The 27059-nt window shown below is 41.5% G+C and overlaps 1 protein-coding gene across 1 annotated transcript in view; it reads left to right on the forward strand.

The window, feature by feature from the left end:
* Positions 1 to 6567: 6567 nt before the first annotated feature.
* Ephx4 (epoxide hydrolase 4) overlaps positions 6568 to 27059 on the forward strand; it is a 33745-nt gene continuing 13253 nt past the window's right edge. The window contains exons 1-5 of the mRNA XM_048352159.1: positions 6568 to 6798; positions 9941 to 10026; positions 18751 to 18908; positions 21739 to 21867; positions 25024 to 25127. Coding sequence (XP_048208116.1) covers positions 6568 to 6798; positions 9941 to 10026; positions 18751 to 18908; positions 21739 to 21867; positions 25024 to 25127 — 708 coding nt within the window. The remainder of the gene's footprint in view (positions 6799 to 9940; positions 10027 to 18750; positions 18909 to 21738; positions 21868 to 25023; positions 25128 to 27059) is intronic.

Here is a 27059-nt window from a genome sequence, read left to right on the forward strand (position 1 = left end):
ACAGTGTGAAAATAATGGTCATTTCTATTCAACATGTGTGTGTGTGTGCGTGTGTGTGTGTGTGTGTGTGCGCGAATGTACACTGGTCCTGGGGGCAAACCCAGGGCCTGGGCACTCTCTTGGGCTTTTTTTGCTCAAGCCTAATGCTCTACCACTTGAGCTACAGCTCCACTTCTTGTTTTGTTTTTTGTTTTGTTTTTTAGATAAAGGAGTCTCACAGACTTTCCTGCCTGGCTGGCTTCAAACCGTAATCTTCACATCTCAGCCTCCTGAGAAAGTAGAATTATAGGCATGAGCCACCAGCACCTGGCTTTCTATCCAACTATTAACCAAGAAATTAGGATATGTAGATTAAAAATATATTGATGATTTCCCTAAAAGAGTACAAAAGCTTCTTGACAGCTGTTCTGATGTGACTTGACAGTTAGAGCATAGTGGCACATGTGAATATTTATACTGAGTGTTGTGAAGGTCAGTTGAAATCAGTGTAGCAGAGAAAAATAGCGATTTCTAACTGATTCTTCCTCTTGTTGCTTTCCTCTTTCTGTTCTGAATTGTTCAGAGTATGTGGTCCCTAGATCAGCTAAAATAGCTCCATCTAGGACATTTTTAATAATGCAGATTCTCAGATTGCCAACTTGCTAAGTCAAAGTTGGAGTGTAGGATCCAGCAAAGTGGATGGTGAGGCAGCCCTGCCATTCCCTCATCCACCTCCACCTTGGAAGCCACTGCATGTGTCCTGGTAGCCTCCTTCCCTGCTCGCTTTCCAGTGCTTTTCTTGCCTTCTTGGTTGCCACTTGCAAAGTGTTCTCTTTCTCTTCTAAGAACTCCCAGCCTGAAAAGTGTCATGCCACGCCTTTGCCACCTGACTCTTGTTCTTTGAGATTTTAGTTTCTGTCTCATGATCTCTCTGCTATTCCTCTGCTAATGATCTCCATTAGTAAGATCAGCTCTAGTCTTCTGCTTCTTTGTTATTAATAGTTGTGAAAACCCTTCCTTAGTCTCAGTTTCAAGCATCTGTCACTACTTACTTTTTTTCTAGCTTACACCTTGACTCCAACAATCCTCAGGCCTCAGCAGGACCTCCAGTCCATGGATTCTTTTTTATGGTACTTTTCAGGCTGGAAGTAGATTTCAGTGGTATAGGGCTCTTTATGTTCAATTCCTAGTACACCGAAAGAGCGAAACAAAATACAAGTCTTCTCCTTTAATGCCCCACTCTACTTTTCCTCAGTTTCTAGTACACTTTATGCCCACTCCCTTGCAGAGCCTTCACTCCATTGCTCCTTTCTTTCTTGGGTCAGTTAGCAAAACTCCATCTCTTATGAACTCTGCCTGCTCTGCCCCCATGTAGCTGAGTGTGGCTACAGAAAGATCCACAACCACAGTAACCATTCTCATGACATTTATTAATGAGCATGAACTCCAACCAGAGATCTTAGTGAAGTTTCCAGGGTCCTTTCAACTCTCCTAGGCAGTCAGCTATTCAAATCACCATTGTACTTCAGATCTGTAACCAATACCACATCACCCAGCCTTAGTCTGTACTACCTACTCCTGCTGCTTCCTCACTGAGGTAATGGAAAGGACAAACACCTTCAAGAGGCATCCAGTGCCCCCTCTGTGAGTGCCACTGCTCGCCATTTCTAAGGCAGTTGAGGTTGATCTCTTAATAGTTCTGTCCTACCCACTCAAGGACATTGCGATAGCAGTTGGATCTCCACGTCCATGCTCCCTTTGTGATAGTTGTCAACAGACAAACACGTTTTTCTGAAAATTAAATGAGAGAATTTGTGATTTCCCTCTTTCTGTTCAAACATCCAGATTCACTTCCCAGGGAGTAGACTGCAGAGCCAGAAGCCCCATCTGCATTTCCTTGTGGCCCATTCTCTACCTATTGCCCATTTTGAAACATTTGTTTTGATTTTGCCTTTTTGTATTCTAGGGCATGATTTTAAAAATAGTTTTTCTACATGGTTTCAATTTTTTTTACTCTTGTTAAAAAACGTTTGTCTTATTTCTTTTTAAAGAAAGATAAAACTTTCCCTTTGAAGTGTGCAATTCAGTGTCTTTTAGTATAGTCACTAAAGAAGAATTTTTGTTCATAATTTGTTTGTTTGCTTATAACTTCATATATTCTGGATCTTAACATTTTGTATTACAAATATTGTCACTTTATTGCTTGTTATTTTCTATTTTGTATATAACTAGAAATAAACAGTCAAAACCAATTTTGCAGCTCAAAAATCATATTACAGTCATTATACATGGTTATATGCAGTTATTTTACAGTACTTTATAAAAATTTTATTATTAAAAAGGCAATGTACAGAGGGGTTACAGTTACATAAGTCAGGGAATAAGTACATTTTTTTTTGCCAGTTCTCTAGGCTTGGACTCAGGGCCTGGGCACTGTCTCTGGAGTTCTTTTTTGCTCAATGCTAGCTCTCTACTACTTTTTTTTTTTTTTTTTTTGGCCAGTCCTGAGGCTTGGACTCAGGGCCTGAACACTATCCCTGCCTTCTTTTTGCTCAAGACTAGCACTCTGCCACTTGAGCCACAGCGCCACTTCTGGCCATTTTCTGTATATGTGGTGCTGGGGAATTGTATGCAGGGCCTCATGTATACGAGGCAAGCACTCTTGCCACTAGGCCATATCCCCAGCCCCAGCTCTCTACTACTTGAGCCACCGTGCTCACTTCCCGGTTTTTCTCTTTGTATGGTACTGAGGAATTGAACCCAGGGATTCATGCATGCTAGTTGAGCACTCTCCCACTAAACCACATTCCCAGTCCCACAAGTACATTTCTTTTTGAACAAAATCACCTCTTTCCTTGCTCTCTGCTAGTTTCCCTATTTTATAGTATTTTATTTATTTTCATTGTGTTGGTACTAGGGCTTGAATTCACAGCCTCTTGCTCTCCAGTAAGCTTTTTTGCTCATGGCTAGTGCTCTACCACTCAGGCCATGCCTCCAGCTTACCTTCTTGCTGGTTAATTGCAGACTTCTCTGTCTGGACAGGCTTCAAACCAGATCTCAGCCTCCTGAGTAACTTAATTGTAGGTGTGAGCCTCTGGCACATAGTAATATTGTTTTTCATTACAAAGCTGTTAGAGATGAGTTTCATATAAAATTTAGATATATTAAGGGGGTTTTATTATACTTTCCTAGAAGCATAAGACTCCACAGTACCACAACAATAAATAAGAATTAGAAAAAAAATTAAAAAGAATTAGATATATAATACTTCACTGGTGGCTCACCAGTGAATTCTAGCTACCTGGGAGACTGAGATCAGAGGGCTGAGGTTGGAAGCCAACCTGGGCTGGACTCCCATCTGTAATTAACAAGCAAAATACCATACTGGGACCAGGGCTCAAGTGGTATAGTGTCAGCTATGAACAAGCAAGTTCAATGAATATAAGGCCCTGAGTTCAAGCCATGGTACCAGCACAAATAACAATAATTATCTATGTATGTATGGTTGAGCATGGTGGCACATACATGTAGTACGATCTGCTTAGGAAGTAGAGCGTGAGGGTATTGCAATTCAAGGTCAACCTACACAAAAAATTAGTAAGCTTTTTGTCTCAATACATAGGTCATTCATGAATCTTTATTTAGTCCTAGCTATGTGGGAGGCCATAGGTAATCCAAGGTCAGTACAGGAAAAAACATGCAAGATCCTATATGAAAAAGCAAGAAAGAGGACTGGGAATGTGGCCTAGTTCTAGAGTGCTTGCCTTATATATATGAAGCCCTGGGTTTGATTCATGAGAGTGCAGTTTTTAAAAAAAAGTTGCCACAAAAAGTGTTTTATCCTAAAAGAAATGCCTAAGGGGATATTCAATCTTTATGGAAAGTAAGGCAGTGTGAGTGCCTTGCTGTTTCATTCTTAACACCATGTGGTCTGGTCCCTACGGCTGAAGGAACCCAGAAAGATGGCATCAGAGGATAGCACCAGACTTGAAAGAGTCCCGTTATACTCACATCCCACTAACCAGAATCCAATGACCTGGTCACATCCAGTTGCAAGGTTCCAAAATGCCCAGCAACACACCACTCACAGGCATTTCACATGGCTAATGAACACAAGATGTTCAGCGTCTATCCTATCAAGGCCCTACATGATCATATGCAGCAAATTAGCTAAAATATTTCTGTTAAATATTAAATCTGTGGGAACTCATGTGGATGGTCAGGGGCATAAATACAATCATTCTGTGAAGTGATTTGACATTATTTTGTAAAACTGAATAGAAGTATCATCAAAACCCACAAATCCTTCCAGCTTCCTACCCTAGAGAAACCACTACAAGACCAGGAAGACACAAGTATAAGAACATACAAACCATGTACAAACAAGAGTCATAAGAAGACCAACTCAATACCTATATAGCAAACTAATGGAAAGAGGTGCCAGAAATAAAAGAATGACACAGGTATAATCCAACAGAGGAAGAATGGACCTTTCAAGCAAAAGCACTGGATATCCATAAGGATATGGGTGGGGAATCACAACCTAATGTCACACTTGATAAAAAATGAATCCAAAATGGAACATGAACTTCTATACAAAATGTAAAACCATGAAACGATATGGCTAGGCAAAGAGTTTTTAAGACATCAAAAGCATGGTTTAGAAATGGAAAAAAATGGGCAAATTTTATCCTAATGAAAACTTTTCTTTGAAAAGACAAGCTACAGACTGGGGGAAATATTTAGGGGGGAAAATCTCATTATGTACAATAAAAGTTTTCAAGCCAGAAACTTTCAAGAAAGCCTAATTTTAAAAAAATTAAAGTAGCTGTGTATATGAATCAGTGCTGAAACACTCATGCAAGGGCAGGGTTTCGAATTCTTCCAGAAAAGGAGGAAAGGTGAATAGAAAGTTTGGGTACTTTTGACAAAGAGGACTATATTCCAAAATTTCAATGAAATGCCACTGCCAGATCATGGATGGCTAACATTTTTTTGTTATTTTCTGTTTTAACAATATCCAGTGCTTGCAAAAATGTGAGTTAACTAGCATATATTGCTGCTGGTGTCATTTCAATATTATGCATCCGTGTGTGTGTGTGTGTGTGTGTGTGTGTGTGTGTGTGTGTGTGTGAAGTGTGTGCATGCCAGTCCTGAGGCTTGAACATAGGGCATGGGCACTCTCTTTTAGTTCTTTTTGTTCCAGACTGGTGCGCTAGTACTTGAGCCACACTTCCACTTCAGGCTTTTTGCTAGTTAATTGAAATCAGTGTCTCATGGACTTCTCTGCCCCATCAGGCCTAATCCTCAGATCACAGCCTACTGAGTATATAGGATTACAGGCCTGAGCTTGGGGGCTGAGAGGAGGAAGAAGAGGAGGAGGGGGAGGGGGTAGGTGGGGGAGGAGGGGGAACAGCTCAAAAATCATATTACAGTAATTTATACATGATTATATGCAGTTATTTTACAGTACTTTATAAAAATTTTATTATTAAAAAGGCAATGTACAGAGGGGTTACAGTTACATAAGTCAGGGAATAAGTACATTTTTTTGCCAGTTCTAGGGCTTGGACTCAGGGCCGGGGCACTGTCCCTGGCTGCTTTTTGCTCAATGCTAGCTCTCTACTACTTGAGCCACCGTGCTCACCATGCTTGCCTAGCAAGTGCAAAAAACGTCCTGGGTTCGAGCCCCAGTACCAAAAAAGAAAAGACAAAAATAAATACATAGGACCTCAATCAGGCCAGACATGGATCAACTCTTGCAGGTAAGCTACATCCATAGCCCTGTGCAGCCTTTTTGAAATCCTGTTTTCCACGGTTAAATGTGCACTTCTCACCTAACCAAGCGAACCCATTTCTCTACATTTACCTTGAGGAAATGGAAGCACAAAAATGTGCATGTGACTGTTTAGAGTGAAATGGTTCCTAACAGCCCCAAAGTGGAGGGAAATAAAGTTAATATTCCTTAACTGAGGATAGGAAACATTCCTGAGCTGTGTGTCCATACTGTGTGAGCCCATTTATATAGTATTCTTCCTAAGAAAAACAAACTTTGTAAGGACAGAAAACAGAGCAGTGGTTGCCAGGGGCTGCTGGCCTTGCTTTGGAGCCCTGTGTGAGATTTTGTAGCTAGGCTGGCCACTTTGAACCTAAATGTCATCTTCAGCTCTTTAGAAGATCTGTCTGTCTGTCTGTCTGTCTGTCTGTCTGTCTGTCTGTCTGTCGACTCGGTCATTCCCTCTAGGATCCGGGAAAGGCCTAGTGCCCGTTGACCGGCCAGCGGGGCAGTGGGGCCTCTGGTACCCAGGTCGCGCCATCAGGGGGCACTTGCGCGCTGCCTGACATGGTTATTCTCACCTTTATTGTGGTCGCAGGTTTAGCAATTGTGCAACTAGGATGCTTCTGCGGAAGAGGCCCGGGGACGCCCCTAGGCGGCGGCCAGGGTGCGGAGTTTCCCAGCGGCGGGCGGGCGGAGGGTGCAGCGTGAGCGCGGGGCCGCGGCGCGGGGACCGGGCGGAGGCGCGCGGGGCCCCGGCGCGGGGACTCGCGGGCGCGGGCGCGGGCGCGGGCACGGGCGCGAGCGCGGGGATGGCGGGGCTGCGGGGCTGCCGGCCCGGCCTGGGGGCTGCCATGCGCTCCCTGCTCTTCTGGGCGCTCGTCTACGGCTACTGCGGGCTCTGCGCCGCCATCCACCTGCTCAAACTTTTGTGGAGCATCGGCCGCGGGCCCGCGCGGACCTTCCGGCGGGCGGCGCGGGAGCAGCCCCCCGCGTGCCTCAGCGACCCCTCGCTGGGCACCCACTGCTACGTGCGGATCAAGGTGAAGGCCGTGCGGGAGGACCGGGCGCGGGGACCCCGCAGACGCCTGGGGGTCCGAGGGGGAAATCTGGATAGTGTAGTGGGTGTGTGTCGCGTCCTCTGCTCTGTGTGTGTGTGTGTGTGTGTGTGTGTGTGTGTGTGTGTGTGTTGTCAACGCGGGGTTTCTGGTCGGGGTCCCCCAGGGCTCCTACAGCCATTTTCGCTTCCTTTCCTGCCTTCGCCCTTTTGCCCTTTGGAGCTGGGATCCACGGTAAGGAGTCGATCCTGGGGATGCCCAAATTCTGAGAGAGAAAGAGGCGCAGACTTCAGTCTAATCACAGAGCAGAGGAAGCAATGAAATAAGTGGATTGTTATCTGGCAGGGAGGGAGCAGACTTTCAACATGAGGCACCAAAGGAATGGGAAATAAAGTAAATGCCAACTATGCACTTCAACCGGGACTTCAGGGGCTCACGCGTGTCCCCAGCCTTCTCCCGGGCCAGGAGCTCCTGAGGCTCCATCCTAGGGGAGAGAGAGCACTGGGTTGTGCCGGCCTCTCAAAGCCAGCACCGCGTGAGGAAGTATTTACGCCACCAAGTCCCGATTGCTCAGCTGTTGGAGTCCAGCAGCATATTCAGAAAATCAGCCTGGAATGGATGTCGCACCAAGTGAATATTTATCAAAAAGGAAAAAAAAATCCCCCCAACCAAACTTAGAACTTAATACAAATGATGATTATAGTAATTGCACTGGTACATAAAATTGCACAACAAAATGTGTTAATTAAATCCAATCCATTTCCCTACATTTCATCCTCCAATAGTTACCACCCAAGAAAAAAGGAGGAGGGGGGGAGGAGGGGAAGGACGGGGAGGAGGGGGAGGAGGAGGGGGGGAGGGGGAGGAGGAGGGGGGAGGGGGAGGAGGAGGAGGAGGAGGAGGAGGAGGAGGAAGAGGAGGAGGAGGAGGAGGAGGAGGAGGAGGAGGAGGAGGAGGAGGAGGAGGAGGAGGAGGAGGAGGAGGAGGAGGAGGAGGAGGAGGAGGAGGAGGAGGAGGAGGAGGAGGAGGAGGAGGAGGAAGAAAAATAGGATTAGGATTTGCAGGGATTCTGCATTTGAGGGGGAAATCCTGTTAACTCTATCCAACTCAAGGAGTTAAAGGAGCTTTATTTCCCTGGGTTGCTTAAAATGCCTTTCCTCTGCCTGTGGCCATCTCAAGAGCTTCTCTGGCCCAGGCATGCAGAACCAAGGAGTGGAAAGAACACAGTTCTGTGAGTCAGACCAATAGAGAACTAGTCACCACGCTGCCTTCCCCTCTCCTTCCCCACCCTCCCCTCCCCCAGGGTTGCTGGGGATGGCCCCAGGGCCTTGTGCATGCCAGACAAGTGCTCTACCACCCTCCCAAGTACTTTTATGATCCGAATGAACATGTTTGGGGTTTATTTAAATATGTAAAATAATGAAGCTGAATTAGGTGGTCATCTGTAACCTTTAAGCCATTGTATATATACATATTATATATAATTGTGTGTGTGCGCGCGTGCACGCGCGCGTGCATGTGTTGATCCTGGGGCTTGAACAGAGAGCCCTGGGTGCTGTCCCTGAGCTTCTTTTGTTCAAGGCTAGTGCTTTACCACTAAAGCCACAGCTCCACTTCCAGCTTGATTTATTGGAGATAAGAGTCTCATGGACATTTCCGCTCTGGCTGGCTTTGAATTGTGATTCTCAGATCTCAGCCTCCTGAGTAGCTAGGATTACAAGTGTGAGCCACCAGTGCCAGGCTTATATAATGTTTAAGTGGGTCTACAAAGGAGTTGCCCTTCAACAAAGCTGTTTATAAATAAAAAATTTCTCAGTCAATGTCATCCCTTTCAACATTCTCATCCATCCTTCCCAACATACCCCTACCTTCACTTTTTGCAGGATAAACACTAAATTGTTCCCTCCTCCTCCTCCTCCCCCCCCCTCCTCCTCCTCCTCCTCCAATTCAGTAACTGATGCTCTACCAGTTGAGCCACACCACCAACCTCAAGTTGTTTCCCCAAATGTATTTGCCTCTCAAATTTTTACATTGAATTTTTTTTACTACATTTACCACCCCCTTCTTCTCTACCCTAGCTGATCTTTAAGACTCTTTCACATCTAAGTCTGTTGGTTGTGTAATCTCATCCAAAAGCCAGTGTTTGTGTTCAGCTTTTGGTTCTTAGTTTCTCTCCTAGCTTGCTTTCTTTTAGAATTTTTGCTTTTCTTTCTTACTAGCTTCTTTACCATCTTCCATTTGTTTAGTATTTGGCCTCTCTCTCTTTCTCTCTCTCTCTATTTTCCTTGAGCTGTCTTATTTTCCACATGCATAGTGAAGTCTTGGACACTCAGGATACAGTTTGACATGAGACGCAAGCAGACAGAGAAACAGTTACATGCGACACCCAAAATAATAATGTGGGAAGGAGATGCCTAAAAATAAGAGAAGGAGGTGTGAATTATATAACTGATGGCACAGCTTTTGATGGGCAAACTGAGAAAAGTACATGACTAAGGGCTCGTGAGGTTGGCAAGAATATAAATCACACCAGATTTATTTACATGGCCTGCAGAAGTTGAGAGATAAAACCTGACACTTCAATAAGAGGAGAGCTACAAAAAGGTGACATTGCTTCAGAAGCTCAGAATATATAAACTGACCTTAGGGAACAAGAAAGGAAGGCACTAAAAGGAAATGTCAACAAAGTCAATCATTCCAGTTATAGTATTGATAAATCATCATTTTCTTGGAAATTAGTAATAGTTACTTTATTTCTTGATTTCAAGATAATGCAAATGAGGATTTTGTTTGGTTTTGGTTTTGGTTTTTATAATGGGACTGGGATTTGAATTCATTGTCTAGGTGCTGTCCCCTAGCTTTTTCTGCTCAGGGCTGGTACTTAACCACTAGAACCACAGCTCTGCTTCTGGCATTTTGGGTGGCTAATTGGAAATAAGAGTTTCACAGAATTTCTTCCTGAGCTATTTTTGAAGTGTAATCCCTAAATCTCAGCCCCCTGAATACTTAGAGTTAGAGATGTGAGCCATGAGCACCTGGCCATAAATGAAAGGAAATGGCAATACTAAATATCATAGTTTGACAAGCAGCATCAAATATCGCTAACATTCTTGTGTTCTGTTTTTAGGATTCAGGGTTACGATTTCACTATGTTGCTGCTGGAGAAAGAGGCAAACCACTCATGCTGCTGCTTCATGGATTTCCAGAATTCTGGTAAATTTTCCCATTGGCTTTTTCTTTTGCATTAAAACCTGGTTTGTTGATTTACTCTATTCTGTGTTGTGATCACAAGAGTACCACCAGTGGCATAGATTCTCTCACACTTCTGGAGACTACAAAGTCCTAGATGAAGGTGCTTGGAGTTGGTGGTATGGAACTCTCATTGTGACATCCCATGGCAGAAGGCAGAAGGGCAAGGAAGCAGGAAGTGACCTTGTCCTCTGAGAATAGATCCCTCCTGGCCTCTTTCCGGTCCCATCTTTTGATATGACCACAATGGCATTTGGCATGAGTTTTAGACAGAGCAAACATTCAGACCATAGCCCTTAGCACAGAACTTTTTTTTAGAAAACAATTTTATTTGTACACAGTAATAGTGGAAAGGAGTTTTCATTGTGATAATTCCATAGAAATGTACAATGTGCTTGGGACAAATTGACTCCTTCTTCTAATATCCCCATAACCTCTTCTTTCTCTTCTCACTTTTCAAACTGCATTTGGTGGCTTTAAACAGAATCATTTCCTTATAATCACTTTTGTCCTGTCTACAAACACTCCCATATGTTCCTGAATCACAGCAGTGGTTTTCTTTCTAAAGAAACCTACATACTATCATCATAAATTTTTAGCATTACAAAAAGTAGGTTTTAATGCCTCAGATTTCTGAAATAGTTTCCCAACATTTTCTCTAGAGTAACTACTATGGTCAAAGTACAACACTGTAGTAGGCAATGAGATTCTAAACAAACCAAAGTCTTTGGGTGTTTGTTAGCAGGAAGGCTTTGACAAGGCTTAGAGTGGGTTGGAGAACAGAAAGAAGACTTGGGGTTGAATGCTTGGTGTAGCTGGCAGAGCACCTGCCAATGAGCAAAAACATCTACTGAGTTCAAGTTCTGGTCTCGAAGAAAATAAGAATTGTAGAAACTAATATAAAGTATTTCCTTGTACATAACTACAGCTCATATGAACAAAGGGTAAATTCAAGGCCTAACTTTTTCACATGAAGAGGAAAACCTAAAACCAACTACACTGATTATTATTGTCTATATTTATTTCTAGTGCTATAACAAAATACCAGAGACTGAGTAACATAAAGGACAGAATTTTATTTCCCATAGTTCTAGAGGCCAGGAAGTTCAAGATCAAGGTCATGTGGGTTCATCTGGTGAGACCTAGTCTCTGCTTCCAAGATTGTGGCTCATTACTATATCCCTCAAGGGAGCCAATGTATTCTTACATGGCTGAAGAATGGAAAGGAAAAAAGAGTCTGGAGGGAGGGGGGTATGAGGGACGAGGTAACAAACAGTACAAGAAATGTATCCAATGCCTAATGTATGAAACTAACCTCTCTGTACATCAGTTTGATAATAAAAATTTGAAAAAAAAAAGAAAAAAGAAAAAAGGGTCCTGCTGTTCCCCTCTATTGCATCTATAAGATCAGTGGGCTCTGTCCTCATGTCTTTTTTTTTTTTTTTGCCAGTCCTGGTGACTTGAACTCAGGGCCTGAGCACCGTCCCTGAGCTTCTTTTTGCTCAAGGCTAGCACTCTACCACTTGAGCCACAGTGCCACTTTTGGCCTTTTATGTTTATGTGGTGCTGAGGAATTGAGCCCAGGACTTCATGCATGCTGGGCAAGCACTCTACCACTAAGCCACATTCCCACCCTGACCTCATGATTTAATCACATCATCAGACCATTGCAGTTACCTAGGGGGAAATTTTCTATTCTCCATTGATCACACAGAGTCAAACAAGGAAAGATAAAGGCAGTGGGCACCCAGGACTCATGCCTGTAAGTAATCCTAGCTACTCGGGAGGCTGAGATCTGAGGATCCTGGTTCAAAGCCATCCTGGGCAGGAAAGTCCATGAAACTCTCATCACCAGTTAAATACCAGAAAACTGGAAATACTGTTGTGGCTCAAATGGTAGAGTGCTAGCTTTGAGCTGAAGATCTCAGGGACAGTGCCCAGGACCAGAGTTTAAGCCCACGACTGACAGAAAAAAAAAAAAAGGAAGGAAGGAAGGAAGATAAAGGCAACACATCATTAAGCTTTTTTAAATGAACATCTCTAAAAGAGATAGGTTGGCAAAAAGCAAAGCAGTGTTGGGTAACTAGGTCAAGAAATGGATGAAAAAAGATCCCATGTTCTCTAAGTCGACCTAAAGATACAGTATTTGGTGTCCTTTGAAAGGTCTGAAACAACAAGCTGTCCCCATATTTCTCCCTTTCACTCTCATGATTCTTAGAGTTCCACTATTAAAAACACTTCACCTCCTTGGGGCTGGGGATATAGCCTAGCGGCAAGAGTGCCTGCCTCGGATACACGAGGCCCTAGGTTCGATTCCCCAGCACCACATATACAGAAAACGGCCAGAAGCGGCGCTGTGGCTCAAGTGGCAGAGTGCTAGCCTTGAGCGGGAAGAAGCCAGGAACAGTGCTCAGGCCCTGAGTCCAAGGCCCAGGACTGGCAAAAAAAAAAAACAAAAACACTTCACCTCCTTCAGAGTTTTAAAGAGGTCATGTCACTCAAAGTCGCATTTACCATGCATATGGCCCTGGAATGTTAGTGTTTTATACATGAAAAGGATTTCATGAACAAATGTACTAGAGATGTTAGTGTGATAGAAAGTATAGTCATTATAAAAAGGAATGGAGCTGGGCACTGGTGGCTCCCACCTGTCATCCTTGCTACTCAGGAAGCTGAGATCTGAGGATTGTGGTTCAAAGCCAGCCTGGGCAGGAGAGTCTTTGAGACTCTTATCCCCAGTTAACCCCCAAAAGCCAGGAGTGGAGTGTTGGCTCAAGTGGTAGAATGCTAGTTAGTCTTAAGCACAAAGTACAGGGACAGCACCCAGGCCTTGAGTTCTAGCCTCAGTACTGGCACAAAAAATAAAAACTTTTTTTAAGAAAAGGAATTAAGGATGGCAAAGATCCATCCTCCTCCTTATTTTTCTAGAGCAGGAAGCCTGTGGGTGCCTCTTCCTGAGAAGACTCCCTTGGTGAAGATCCCCTCTCCGGATTTAGCTGCATGAATAAACATAAGTCATTTTCATCTGTTCTTCCATCTGGAGACAACCTAATTAGGTGGTGTAGAAAAAACTGCCTTCTGCATTTTGAGCATATGTGCGCAGCCTCACCTCAGAACGGAACATGACTGGCTCACAGCAAAGTGCTCCTTAGATGCAATCGTCCAATCTGCATAGAGTAACATGGGCAATGGATCCTGGCTTAGCCACATGTTAGCTAATCCAAAGTCAAAACATGTGAAAGACTTGTCACATGATCCCCAGTGAATACTCCAGAAATGTGGCCGTCCACGAGTCCCTAATTCTAGAGATGATAATGACAACGAATAATGTTGACTGAGCCACATCCCAGGTATTCTCACAAGAGTTTTCCATGTGTCCTCCCAGGGGAGCATCATATCCTTGCTTCTGAAGTTGACCGTGCCAGAAAGTAAGGACCCTCTTGTTCTTTGAAATTTACTGCTGATCTCTACCATGTGGCCTCAGTCCAAAAGCCTGATAACATACATGGATTTCTTTTTTACCCCTTCAAATTTCACATCTTCTACAAAGATTCAAGGTGTTAGAAACCCCAGCAACCATATGGGAATGCCTTATTTGAACATGTTAAATCGCCATCCTAATATCTAAATATTTAGATATTTACTTACTTAGATAATTATTTAAATGAGCTTTATTTCGAATGCTTGGGAAAGTGATACTTACTTCAATAATTACCCATTCTCCTATTCCTTCTGAAACTTTGATCTCTTTACATGTGGAACAATCTACACAAACATAAAAATAATTCTACAAGAACTTCCCAGAAAAGGAATGTGATATGTTTTTGATACAGGGAGGAAGCTGCTTTGTGTTTTATCTTTGGATGATAGCTTTGTATATGTTTTTCATACTATTGCTCCATTATTCACTCATTATCAGTCTTTTTGCAAAACTGAAATGCCTGATGAGTCTTCTTTTTCTTTTTTCCCCAGACCTGAGGCTTGAACTCTGAGCCTGGGTGCCGTCTCTGAGCTCCTTTTGCTGGGGGCTAGTGCTCTACCAAATGAACCACAGCTCCACTTCCAGCTTTTTCTGTGATTAATTGAAGAGTCTCACAGACTTTTCCTGCTTAGGCTGGCTTCAGACTGCAATCCTCCAATCTCAGCCTCCTGAGTAACTAGGATTACAGGCATGAGCCATGGGCACCCAGCATGAAATACATGATTATTCTTGTACAGGTTCTAGAAGCTTCCGTGGTCAGTACAGATTAGGAAGGGCCCAGCACTGGCCCTGGGACATTTGCCTCATTTGCTCTAGTAGTCAATCAAGTCTTGAATGTGTCCAAAAGGGATCTCATTGTTGTGAGAAATACTCAGGCCCTTTCACCCTGTATATTAGGAAGTACACTCATATATTAGAAACTCACAATTATTGATAGGAACAAGTCCCCTATAATTATCAAATCCAGCCTTTCTCACTCCAGCCTGAGCCTTGCTATAACGTGAAACAACAGCACACTCAAAGAACTTAGTTGCTCAAAGAAACCACTTAATGTAATGCATTGGCCACTAATCTGAAAGCAACCTAGTTGCTCTGAGAGTCTTAAGCAACTACATGCAAATTACTGCTAGTAAAATACCTCTTTTTGAGTATGTCATACCCCAGATCAGGATTTCTATGTTGATGCTCATTCATTCTGTCCTTCCTTCTAATGAACACGTCTGTTACTCTCTTCAGTGGGTCTAGTCCATTCCACTCAGGTGATCCAGAAAAACTCAAACAAAACCTGAGATGTAAGTTTCAGCATGAATCTTTCTTTTTTTCTTTTCTTTTTCTTTCTTTCTTTCTTTCTTTCTTTCTTTCTTTCTTTCTTTCTTCCTTCCTTCCTTCCTTCCTTCCTTCCTTCTTGCTTGCCTGCTTTCTTGCTTCCTTTCTTTTCCTTTTCTTTCTTTCATTTTCTTCTCTTTATATTTCTTTCTCTTTCTTCCTTTGTTCCTTCCTTCCTTTCTTTTGTACATTCTTTCTTTTTCCCCTTTTCTCTTTCTCTTTCTTATTCTCATTTTGGAAAACTTTATGCATGACATTTCAAAACCAATTTTAATTTTCACCACAAGTATAAATGTTATCCCTCTACCAATTAAGTTTGGCCTAAATCCACATAGACTATAAGCTTGTTTGTCTACCCTGTATGTCAGAAATACTGGATAGAGTGAAACAAAATGACCCTCGGTTGGTGGAGTGTGTGAAAGTGCTTTGGAAAGAGAGGCACGCCATACACGTGTAATATGTTCTCTGCATGCATCATCACTGCCTAAGAATAGCTGTGACAAGTGGTGAAATTTAATACATTCATGGTCCTCAGAAACAAAATCCTGGGGCTTTCTTATAATTCAAAGGAAATGGGAAAGAAGATACACATCTGTGAGAACTTGAGCTAAATTAGTGCCAAATGAGGCTGTTTGTTGGAGGATGCTTTTCTTTTTCTCTTGAGCTCTCTTCTCTCTCTTCACCTCAATTTGCATCCCTTTTAAAAATATTTTGAGCTGACCCAGGCAATTTCTGCGAGCCATTTTCATCTCCAGCTGTGAGGAATGCGTGTGTCATCACTCATTGCTGAAGCAAGAAAAAGGCTTTTGGTGCAGACAGCTGAGCACAGAGGCCACAGACAGAGGCCTTTCTCTGTGATGGAGATATAAGGATACTTGCATCTTTAAGTGGCTGCCCTTGTAGAACCTGTAGCCATTAAGAGTAGTAACTGAAGCCAGTAGCTCACACCTGTCATCCTAGCTGCTCAGAAGGCTGAGATCTGAAGATTGTGATTCAAAGTCAGGCCTGGCAGGAGAAGTGCATGAGACTTTTATCTCCAATAAACTACCAAAGAGAAAAAAGAACGAATGAAAGAAAGAATGGATGAAAGAAAGAATGAGAGCATGTGAGAGCGAGAGAGCAAGAGCAAGCGAGAGAGAGAGAGAGAAAGGGAGGGTGGGAGGGAGAGAGGGAAGGCAGGTAGGCCAGAAGTAGAGCTTATTTCAGGTGGTAGAGCACTAGTTTTGAGCAAAAGAAGCTCAGGGGCAGTACCAGGCTCTGAGTTCAAACCCCAGGACACACACACACACACACACACACACACACACACACACACACACAGAGAGAAAGAGGTTGATTTCTCCCAACTGCCCCTGCAATTATCCTAAAGTTACTATCCAGAAATAAAGTGCATGACAATAGTGGTTTATTTATGCTATTTTCAGGATTACAGCTTCCATGGCATGTCTCATTCTTGTATCAAGGAATTCTTTTCATTGTATGAATGACATGCCTATCCATCTATCACCAGAGTGACTTCTTTTCAGTTTAGAGATAAAGTATGAATCACAATATATTATTAGTTATAAATTCCAGTAAGAAGAAACTTGCAAAGTATTCTTCTGTAATTGAATAAAATATTCAATTGCCTATTTCTTACAATTATTTAGGATGTTGTTCAGTTCCATTCAATGTTAACAGTCATAGATGCTTCTGTTTTCGTTTTTGTGCTGGTCTTAGGGCTTGAACTCAGCGCCTTGGCACTGTCCGTTAGCTTTCTAGCTCAAGGCTGGCACTTTACTACTTAGCCACAGCTCCATCTCTGACAAATCCTCGTTGTAGATTGGAGATGCTATCACAACTATGTGTGTCAGAGTCTATCTCTTATATAAGGTGATGGACTTGTTATATTTTTCTTACTGCCTGACATCACTTCCTCTGGTGATCTCTTCACTATGGCTCTAGAATCCCTGTGTTTGTCTAGCACACTTTAGAAAGTTCCAGACAACAATCTCCTGCTTATGGACTAGGAATGTGGCTTAGTGGTAGAGTGTATGCCTAGCATGCATGAAGCCCTGGGTTCGATTCTTCAGTACCACAAAAAGAGAAAAGACCAGAAGTGGCAATGTGGCTCAAGTGGTAGCATGCTAGCCTTGAGCAAAAGCAGCTCAGGGATAGTGCCCAGGCTCTGAGTTCAAGCCCCAAGACTGGCAAAAAAAAAAAAAAAAGAAGAATCTCCTGCTTAGGTTATGTCAGGTAATTTCACATGTGTTTTCCTGAACAGGTGTACATGAACATGCTTTTGCAGGATGCAAATTTTGAGTTCTATAACACAGAGAGTCATTTTGAAAAAGCTGTCTTTTCCAGTTAGTTATCCAAATAACAATAAGGAAGTAAATAACTAATAATAATAAGAAGAAAGGAAGGAATTTTACTTATGTGAAGAAGGTTTCTTGAGTTTCTATATTTTCAGCTGGTTCTGTGCTTCTCTAATGAAGTATGAGGGTATGCCTGTTTCAACAAGGGCCTTCAGGGCTTGCCTATACTGCTATGGCCATTATGACTGGCCACTGCAGGGCCGTTTTGGTTGCTCAGTGTTTTGAATATGACTGTTGCTTGTACTGACGGGTTATGATTGATTCACAGAAGAACTTATACTACAGACATGATTTTCTTACATGGCTGTTCTACTGGATTATTCTAGTGACAGCCTCTGTTTACATCCCAGGCATAAACTATTATAAACTATTATAATTACTAAAAACAGCAAGCCCCACTTGATAGTGGAAAAGGTAAGCAAAATCAGCTACAGGAAAAATATATTTTTTAAAATCTAATAAATATATCCATTTAGAGAATCAAATATTTTTGTAGCAAATGTTCTGTTTTGTTTATATTACTGTAATCAAAGCCCTGGCCAGATAAGCATTCATATGTTTTGATAAAACTTTCAAACTCATCTACCCTTTTGTTGCTGTAAGACATTTTTATCACATAATTTTATTGTCAAAGTGATGTACAGAGGGGTTACAATTAATAATTAAGGTAATAAGTACATTCCTATCAAACTTGTTACCCATTCTAGGTATGAGACTTTTATCATCCATTTATTCTGTCTAGAAATTCAGGTGGCAGAATCTGTAACTGCTCTTAGTACAAATTCCCTTTTTGTTGTAAGCATCTTTTAAGAGAAGCTTACAAAGTTGATATATTAAATACATGTATATAGGAAGGGTGACATTGATCAAGATGCACTGTACTTATATTCTGACTTGTTGAACTGAAACTCCTTTGCATAGCTACTTCAAATATGATATATACTATATACTATATTGTATATAAAATATCAAGTAGTGTCTGGTATTTTGTAGCTTCCGTAAATACTTTGCTGGAGCTGGTAGCAGGTAAAATAATTTTAGTGAAGATTGTTAGCAATTCTTTTTTTGTATTTTTTTCTTTCTTTCTTTCTTTTTGCCAGTCCTAGGGCTTGAACTCAGGGCCTGAGCACTATTCCAGGCTTCTTTTTGCTCAAGGCTAGCACTCTACCCCTTGAGCCACAGCGCCCCTTCTGGCCTTTTCTATATATGTGGTGCTGAGGAATCGAACCCAGGGCTTCATGTATACGAGGCAAGCACTCTTGCCCCTAGGCCATATTCCCAGCCCTCTATTTATTTATTTTTATAAATATCTAACCTTTTTCCAAGTAAGGAATTTCTTAGAATTTTCCACTTAATGTGACTCTTTGGTTTTCATGTTTGATTTTGAGGCAAGGTTGTTTCTATTCTGGCCAGGATGGGTGTGAAGTCCTGGGTTCAAGTCATTTCTCCTGTGAAACTAGCTAGGGCTACTGTCACTCTTTGTTACTTGGTGCTTTTGCTGTCTCTTTTTTTCTTTTACTGCAGGTATTCTTGGCGTCACCAACTGAGAGAATTTAAAAGTGAATATAGAGTTGTCGCACTGGATTTGAGAGGCTATGGAGAAACAGATGCTCCCATTCATCGAGAGAATTATAAACTAGACTGCCTAATTACAGATATAAAGGATATTTTAGATTCCTTAGGTAGGTTACTTGTTGTTTTTTAAGTATTAATTCTTTTTAAGGAACATTTCGCAAGTTGAGAATTTCTTTCTCTTCTTGGAAGGATGCCTTTTTCATTTTTGCTGGGTGCCATCAGATTGGTCTTGGCTATTCGACCCCAAATATTTATAGAGGAAAGTTAAACTAATGCCATCTTAATTGCCTAGTTAAAGATGACTTTCAAAGTTTATTTTAAAAAATAGACATTTCTAACCAAACACCAGAGGCTCACGCCTATCATCCTAGCAACTCAGGATGCTGAGATGTAATGATAAAGGTTCAGGATCAAGGATCAGTGACACGTAGCCATCCATGGTCATTTATTCCTGTGTTCATGAATGTGTATAGCCATCAAGAAATAGTAGCAAAGCGCATGGCCAAGTCTCACACCAAAGATACAACAAAGCATACTTCTACAAGACTAGCCTTGAACTCATAACTCACCATCTGTTTCTCACAAGTGCTGGGATTACAGGTGTGAACCAACATGCTTGGTCTAAGGTAGTTAATTTTTTAGATAGTAATCTAATCTTCCACACTCCCTTTAACTAATATCTTCCTGCTAACATCAACATGTTAAGGAAACAATATAGTGAGAAACACCATGAAATCAAAGACCTTTTCTATATTGATCTAACAAGAGCATATCTATTTCTATAATAATCTAATACCCACAGCCAACAATTTTAGAGAAGCAAAAATGGATGGGATCTAAGGTGTCAACATGAAGTGTCATTAATGAGTCTAATCACAGTAAAATAGACTCAGATCCTAGTTTCAGGCAGTTAGCTTCATTCAGATTTTGTGATAAATCTATTCAACTAGGCCTAATTTATCATCTCAAAGGTTGTGCTTGTGTGCACGCATGCATGCCTGCGTGCATGCATGTGTGCGTGTGTTGATGGTAAGAATTTTTCAAAAGGAGTAATGTAATTTTAAGTGTTCCAGGAATAAATGACAAATCCCATCTATACAAGGAAAATCCTGTAGGAATCTCTAGTAATCCATATGTTAAGCCTTATGTAAACTACCATTATAATTACATGAAATGGATCTTACACAGTTATGATAATGTCCTTTAATGACAGGATTGATTCTGGGAAATACCTGTTCAGTAGTTTGGTCTTTGTGCAAATAGCTCAGTGTATACTTACATAAACCTAGATAGTATAGGTCATTTACTTAGTGTGGCCTATTGATGACATAGTCAAGAGACTTAGTAAACGCAAGATGCATGAGGTTAGTGCAGTCATCACACAGCATCTGGTGTTACAGTAAATGTTTCTCTCCTCTCTCTCTCTCTCTCTCTCTCTCTCTCTCTCTCTCTCTCTCTCTCTCTCTCTCTCTCTCTCTCTCTCTTTTTGCCAGTCCTGGGGCTTGGACTCAGGGCCTGAGCACTGTCCCTGGCTTCTTTTTGCTCAAGGCTAGCATTCCACATCTTGAGCCACAGCGCCACTTCTGGCTTTTTCTATATTTGTGGTGCTGAGGAATCAAACCCAGGGTTTCATCTATGCTAGGCGAGTACTCTACCACTATGCCACATTCCCAGCCCAGTAAATAGTTTTTGTAATTAGGTCTATACTCTAAAATAACAGTAACAGGATAATACACTAAGCATATAAATGAACTAATTAGTTAAGTCATTCATTTTTCTGTACTGCGTACAATTATGTCATACTTTTATTCAACTGAGCAGTAGGATTTGTTTATATCAGCATCACCACAAACACCCAGGAATGGACTGTGCTGTATTAGTCAGGACAGCTATGTCACTTGCTGATAGGAATTCTTCAGCTCCATTATAATCTTATGGGACCACCATTACATAATCCAGCATGATGGAAATGTCATTCTGTATCAGTTACTGTATATAACTGAGGCTGAAGGAAGACTTTGTACTAGTTCAGTTTGACTTTATACTTCCAAATGAATGACTATGATTATGATATTGGATTTATACAATTAGGGAGAAAGTTACTTCTTGGAAATAAGGATTTATAAAATGAATCTTAATGGGACATTTATAACTTACTATACCTAGTGTTTTCTCAGTATTAAAAAATGATTCCATAATATCTCATTTATGACCTAACTAAACTGAGTCTTTACCATAGTTTCCAAATTCTGGTCTATTAAACCAGAGCTTAGATGTCAATTTCAGATTGACATCTTCCTGGGGAAGATTTTGAATCTGTAAGTAGATCATGGGACCTGGGCATCTAATTTTAACTGTATTTTTTTTAATCTTTTCTTTTTTGGTACTGGGGGATAAACCCAGGACATTGCACTTGCTAGGCCAGTGCTTTGCCACTGAGCTACATCCCAGCCTTCCACCTCAATTTTGTAAAAAGCTATCTAGCTGACTTTGACATACAGACAAGTTTTGGAACCACTGAACTCAATATTTTTATTTTTATTTTTGTGTGTGTGTGTCAGTGCTGAAGCTTGAACTCAGGGCCTGGGCACTGTCCCTGAGCCTTTTCAGTTCCAGGCTTGTGCTCTACTACTTGAGCCATACCACTACTTCTGACTGTTTTGTTGCTTAATTGGAAATAAAAGTTGCACAGACTTTCCTGCCTGGGCTTGCTTCAAACTCTAGTCCTTAGAGCTTAGCCTCTTGAGTAGCTAGGATTATCAGCATTAGCCACTGGCGCTCCCCTCTCAATATATTTCTAAAAGTATATTATTCATAGAGCAAATAGAATAGAAAGGTAAGGAAGAAGGTTCTAGAAGGATAATGATTTTATATGAGAAAATTATGCACCTACTTGTCTCTTTTCAATTACATGAACATTTTCCCCCTTGGTTACAGGGTATAGCAAATGTGTTCTGATTGGCCATGACTGGGGGGGTATGATTGCTTGGCTAATCGCCATCTGTTATCCAGAAATGGTGATGAAGTTGATTGCTATTAACTTCCCTCATCCAAATGTCTTCACAGGTGAGTCTGAATTTTCATTAAAACATATCTGCTAATGGGACAACTCACTATTGTCACTAACATTTAGGATTAATAAAAACAGCAAAAATTTGGCTCATATAATCTTTTCAAAAATTAGCTGACATGGGCTGGGAATGTGGCTTAGTGATAGAGTCCTTGCCTAGCATGCATGAAGCCCTGGGTCCAATTCCTCAGTACCACAGAAACAGAAAAGACCCGAAGTGGCACTGTGGCTCAAGTGGTAGATTGTTATCCTTGAGCAAAAGCAGCTCAGGGACAGTGCCCCAGGCCCTGAGTTCAAGCCCCAGGATTAGCAAAAATAAAATAAAATTAACTGACTAAATGGGAACCATTGGTTCACACCTATAATCCTAGTTACTCGAGAGGCTATAATCTAGAGGATCACTGTTCAAGACCAGCCTTGGAAGAAAAGTCCATGAACCCTGACCTCCAAAATACCAGGGAAAAGGCAGGGCTACAGTAGGGCTCAGTTTGGTTGAGCACCAGACACATCCAGGTATGGCCAAAATAAAATAAATAAGCCATAACAGCACATGGCAATGTCAGATACCTTGGTGTAGCTGCCTTGGGCTTGCTGGGCAGCCGTGCAATCCCTTGAGTTAGACCCTTTTTGCCTTAGTTATTGTCAAGATAAAGTCTTGCTTTGTGCCTGGGCTGGCCTAGGCTATGATCTCCAAGTTGTGCTTCCCCATGCAACTGGGGATGACAGGCTTGAGCCACTGCACCCAGCTATTGCTTGAAATGAAGTCTCACAAACTTCTTTTTGTCAGGCTGGCCTCAAACCATAATTCTCTAATCTCTACCCTCAAATTAGCCAGGATTACTGGCTTGAGCCACTGTGTTCATAAATTAGTTTTCAGCTATAATGACTCAAGCAAGCCTGTGCTCCTAGCTGCTTGGGAGGCAGAGATCAGGAGATTACAGTTTGAAGTCAGTTTTTGAGACACCATCTGACCTAATGGATGGGCATGGAAGCACACTGCCTATTGTCTCAGCTTCAGGAGAGGTGCAAGGGCAGTACAGTGGCACATGCCTGTCATCCCCACAAACACAGAAAAGCACAAAAATAAGAGGACTGACGTCCAGGCCAACCTTCAAAAATGACCAAGGCAAAAAGAGACTGGAGGTATGACTCAAGTGGTAGAGCACCTTCCTGTCATACACAAGGTCTCCCTGAGTTTAATCCTCACCACTGCCAAAAACTTAAAAAAAATACAACTTATTTATTCATTCAATCAAACAGTTGCAGGAATCCCAAAGTCCTTAAGACTATTGTATTTGGGTCTGCAACAGAACTGCTTGATGTATACTGTATATTTCATCACATGAAGTGTTAAAAGATGCATGCTCGAAGGTTGAGAATTAAGGAAAAATGACTCATTTTTGCCTTTATACATCCTTAAGTGACCTTGTCACTTCATTAATGAGTTAGTTTGTTTAGGACAGCAGGGATAGCCACATTGTTTACTGCCTTGATTTGTGGACAGCTAGCCATTGCTTGTGCACCATCATTGCAAGTTCAGACACAGTGAACAAGGCAAATAATGTCTTCATTATGAAATGGTTCTGAGCATCTTCACCCCTTTAAAGGAACTCTGCTTGGGAACCCTCATCCTTAAAGGGAATCCAATATCTTAATAGTGAGCAATGACTTGTGAACAATGACTTGGCACAGTTTTATTTGGTGTTGGGAAAACTATAATGTCCTACAGGCTGGGAATGTGGCTTAGTTAGTGGTAGAGTGCTTGCCGAGCATGCACGAAGCCCTGGGTTCAATTCCTCAGTACCACCCAAACAGAAAAAGCCAGAAGTGGCACTGTGGCTCAAGTGGTAAAGTGCCAGCCTTGAGCAAAAGGAAGCCAGGAACAGTGCTCAGGCTCTAAGTTCAAACCCCAAGACTGGCAAAAAATAAAAATAAAAACCTATAATGTGCCATTTACCTTCATTAGGTTTTCCTTTTTCTTTTTTTTTAATCTCCTATTGTCTTTATTACAGTTATATTATTATTATCCACTATCTCTAGGTAGTTGTACAAAGGAGGTGCCATTTATCAAAGCTGTTTATGAATACAGTGCATTTTGATCCATGTCACCCCTTTCAGCATTCTCACCCATGCCTCCCCTACCTACCTCTTCCCTCACTCTTCTTAATTTTGTAGGATATACATTAGACTCAGATTTAAGCACTGCTGAGATCCACAACCCCTTTAGGAAACAAAAAATTCAGAACAACCTATTTCTACTTCTTCTTCAAAAATTAGTACATGGGGAAGACAAGGGCTTCACTGACTACATAAATAGTGCACATTGCAGGTGTATCTAAAGTTCACCTGAGGCACACCTCCACCTGGTTAGACTCTGTTGAGGCCCAGGAAAATGGCTGCTTAGGGGCCCACTGCCCTGAGATGAGATACATTTTTCTCCAGTGTAGTAGGCACCAAAGCCATGTGTGCTGGAGTGTGTTGTTTTATTAGCAGTAACGTATAGATAAATTGAAATGGATGACTGTAGCAAGAATATTTCTGGAACTACTTTCTCAATTCATATGGTCAATAAGAGCTTTTCAATAGCATGCCTGTATTTTTTCCTATAGTTAAATCTTAGTACAAGAGTTATTCAATTATGACTTCACAAATGTCTATGAAAACAGTACTAAACTCACCTAAAAATTATATCTAAAAACTCCATGAGTTGGGCACCAGTGGCTTATACCTGCAATTCTAGCTACTCAGAAGGCTATGATCTGAGGATCACAGTTCAAAGCTAGCCCAGGGAAGGAAAGGCCTTGAGACTCTTATCTCCTGTTAATCACCAAAAACCTGGAAGTAGAGCTGTGGCTCAAGTGGCAGAGTGCTAACCTCAAGCAAACAAACTCAAGGACAGACCTTGGCCTTAAGTTCAAGGCCTAGGACTGGGACAAACAACCCTCAAAAAAAAAAAAAAACCCTCCAACAATGATGAATATCATTACAAAATTAGGAGGAAAAGAGCATAGAAATGGTTGTAAAGAAAAATATAAGGAACCTTACATGCAGATCCTCTTTTAGGATCTGGGTGAAAGTGTCCTAAAAGCTCTTTCAATATGAAAGAAACTTATACCTTTTGAATAAAGTCTAATCTGGCCTTTTAATTTCAGAATACATTTTACGACACCCTGTCCAGCTATTCAAATCCAGCTTTTACTACTTCTTTCAAATACCCCGGCTACCAGAATTTATGTTCTCAATAAATGATTTTCAGGTAAGTCAAACAAATAGCATATAATTAATCATGAAAAAAACATTTTTAATTGAAGTCCATATTTTAGAATGAAAAATGGAATCAAAAGATTAAAGCCTAATAAGTGGGTTTAAGGACTTGCTTGGTTTTTTTTTTTTGTTTTGTTTTACACTTTCTGTTTGTGTAATGAACAGAGCCTGTGGGAGCCTGCACTCCTGCAAGCTGAACTTTTATGTAGAGAAGCGTCTCTTAGGGAGATGAAGGCCGAGAACACTAGGTGAGGAAGTTCAAAGGCAGCAGAAGCAGAAGCCCTTGGGAACAAATAAAACTCTTAAATGCAGAACTGTGTAGCTGTTGATGAGCAAGTATCCGGGATACTTTTTGAATTCTTGTCACAATACAATGGTGTCAGATAGTGAAACAATCAAACTCATTGGGGGAAAAAACCTATAATTTCCTTTTACTAGAAATAATTCTCAGTATATCACTCTGACATATGAGGTCTTTTTAAATTTTACTAATTTATTTTATTTTTTTAATTTATTAATTAAACAAAATTTTTGACAAGGTGTTGTGCAAAAGGGGTACAGTTACATAGTAGGGCAGTGTGCACATTTCTTGTGATATCTTACACCCTGTTTTTCTTTCCCTTCCCTAGGTCAGGTAGACATATATACAATACACAATGTACCAAGAACATATACAGTAGACACGTGGCCTACGCCAAAGAAAATTCACCTAGGGCTTTAAATGTAATGTCGACAGTAAACAATATGTTGACAATAGTCTTATATGAACATACATACATAGCTTTTGAGCTATTGTGATCCACTGAGAGGTTTATTTTTGACCTTTATATGTTGAGTAGTTGTTTGGTTTTAGTTACATAATGTAGGGTCGCTGACCCAAACCTGTGGGAAATACCATTTGACAAGCAGTTTTTGGTTTCACAGACCTGGTCTCTACTGTCTCCCCTCCCCGCTCCTTAACAGTCATATATCAAGGAGATTATGCCCCTTGTATTCTGTGTTCTAGGCTTGTCTCGCTCAACATTATTTGTTCAAGTTCTGACTACCCTGCGAATACCAATATTTCACCATTTCTAATAGCTCGCTATGTAGTATTCCATTGTGTATAGGCACCATAAATTTTTTGGATCCATTCATCTGTGGAGGGGCATCTGGGTTGATTCCATATTTTGGCTATTGTGAATTGTGCAGCGATAAACATGGAATTACAAATGTCTTTTTGATATCTTGGGACCTGCTGTTCAGGATCGATGCCTAGGAGTGGTATGGCTGGGTCATAGGGTAAGTCTATATTGAGCTTTTTGAGAAACCTCCATACTGTTCTCCAAAGTGGTTGTACTAATTTGCACTCCCACCAACAATGGAGAAGGGTTCCTCTTTCCCCGCACCCCCTCCAGCATTTGTTGTTGCCTGAGTTCAGAGTACAGGCCATTCTAACTGGGGTGAGGTGGTATCTCAGGGTTGTTTTTATATGCATTTTCTTTACTGCCAGGGAAGTTGAACATTTCCTCATATGTTTCTTTGCCATTTTTATCTCTTCTCTTGTGAAGTTTCTCTTTAGCTCCTTTGCCCATTTCCTAATTGGTTTACTGGGCTTGGAGGAGCTTAGTTTTATGAGTTCTCTGTAGATGACAGATATTAGGCCTTTGTCTGTTGCTGTGCTGGTAAAGATCCTTTTCCATATGGTTGGCTGTCTTTCTAGTTTGGTGGCTATGTCCTTAGCTGTGCAGAAACTTTTTATTTTGTAGTAGTCCCATTTGTTGAGTCTCTCCCCTAACTGTTATGCCCCTGGGACTCTATTCAGGAAGTTCCTTCCTGTGCCTATAAGTTATAGCGTCTTTCCTACTCTGTCCTTCAGTAGTTTCAAGGATTTAGGTCTGATGTTGAGGTCCTTGATCCATTTTGAGTTGATCTTGGTGCATGG

This window comes from Perognathus longimembris, chromosome 7 (genome assembly GCF_023159225.1).
Source record: "Perognathus longimembris pacificus isolate PPM17 chromosome 7, ASM2315922v1, whole genome shotgun sequence".
In the NCBI taxonomy this organism is placed as follows: Eukaryota; Metazoa; Chordata; class Mammalia; order Rodentia; family Heteromyidae; genus Perognathus; species Perognathus longimembris.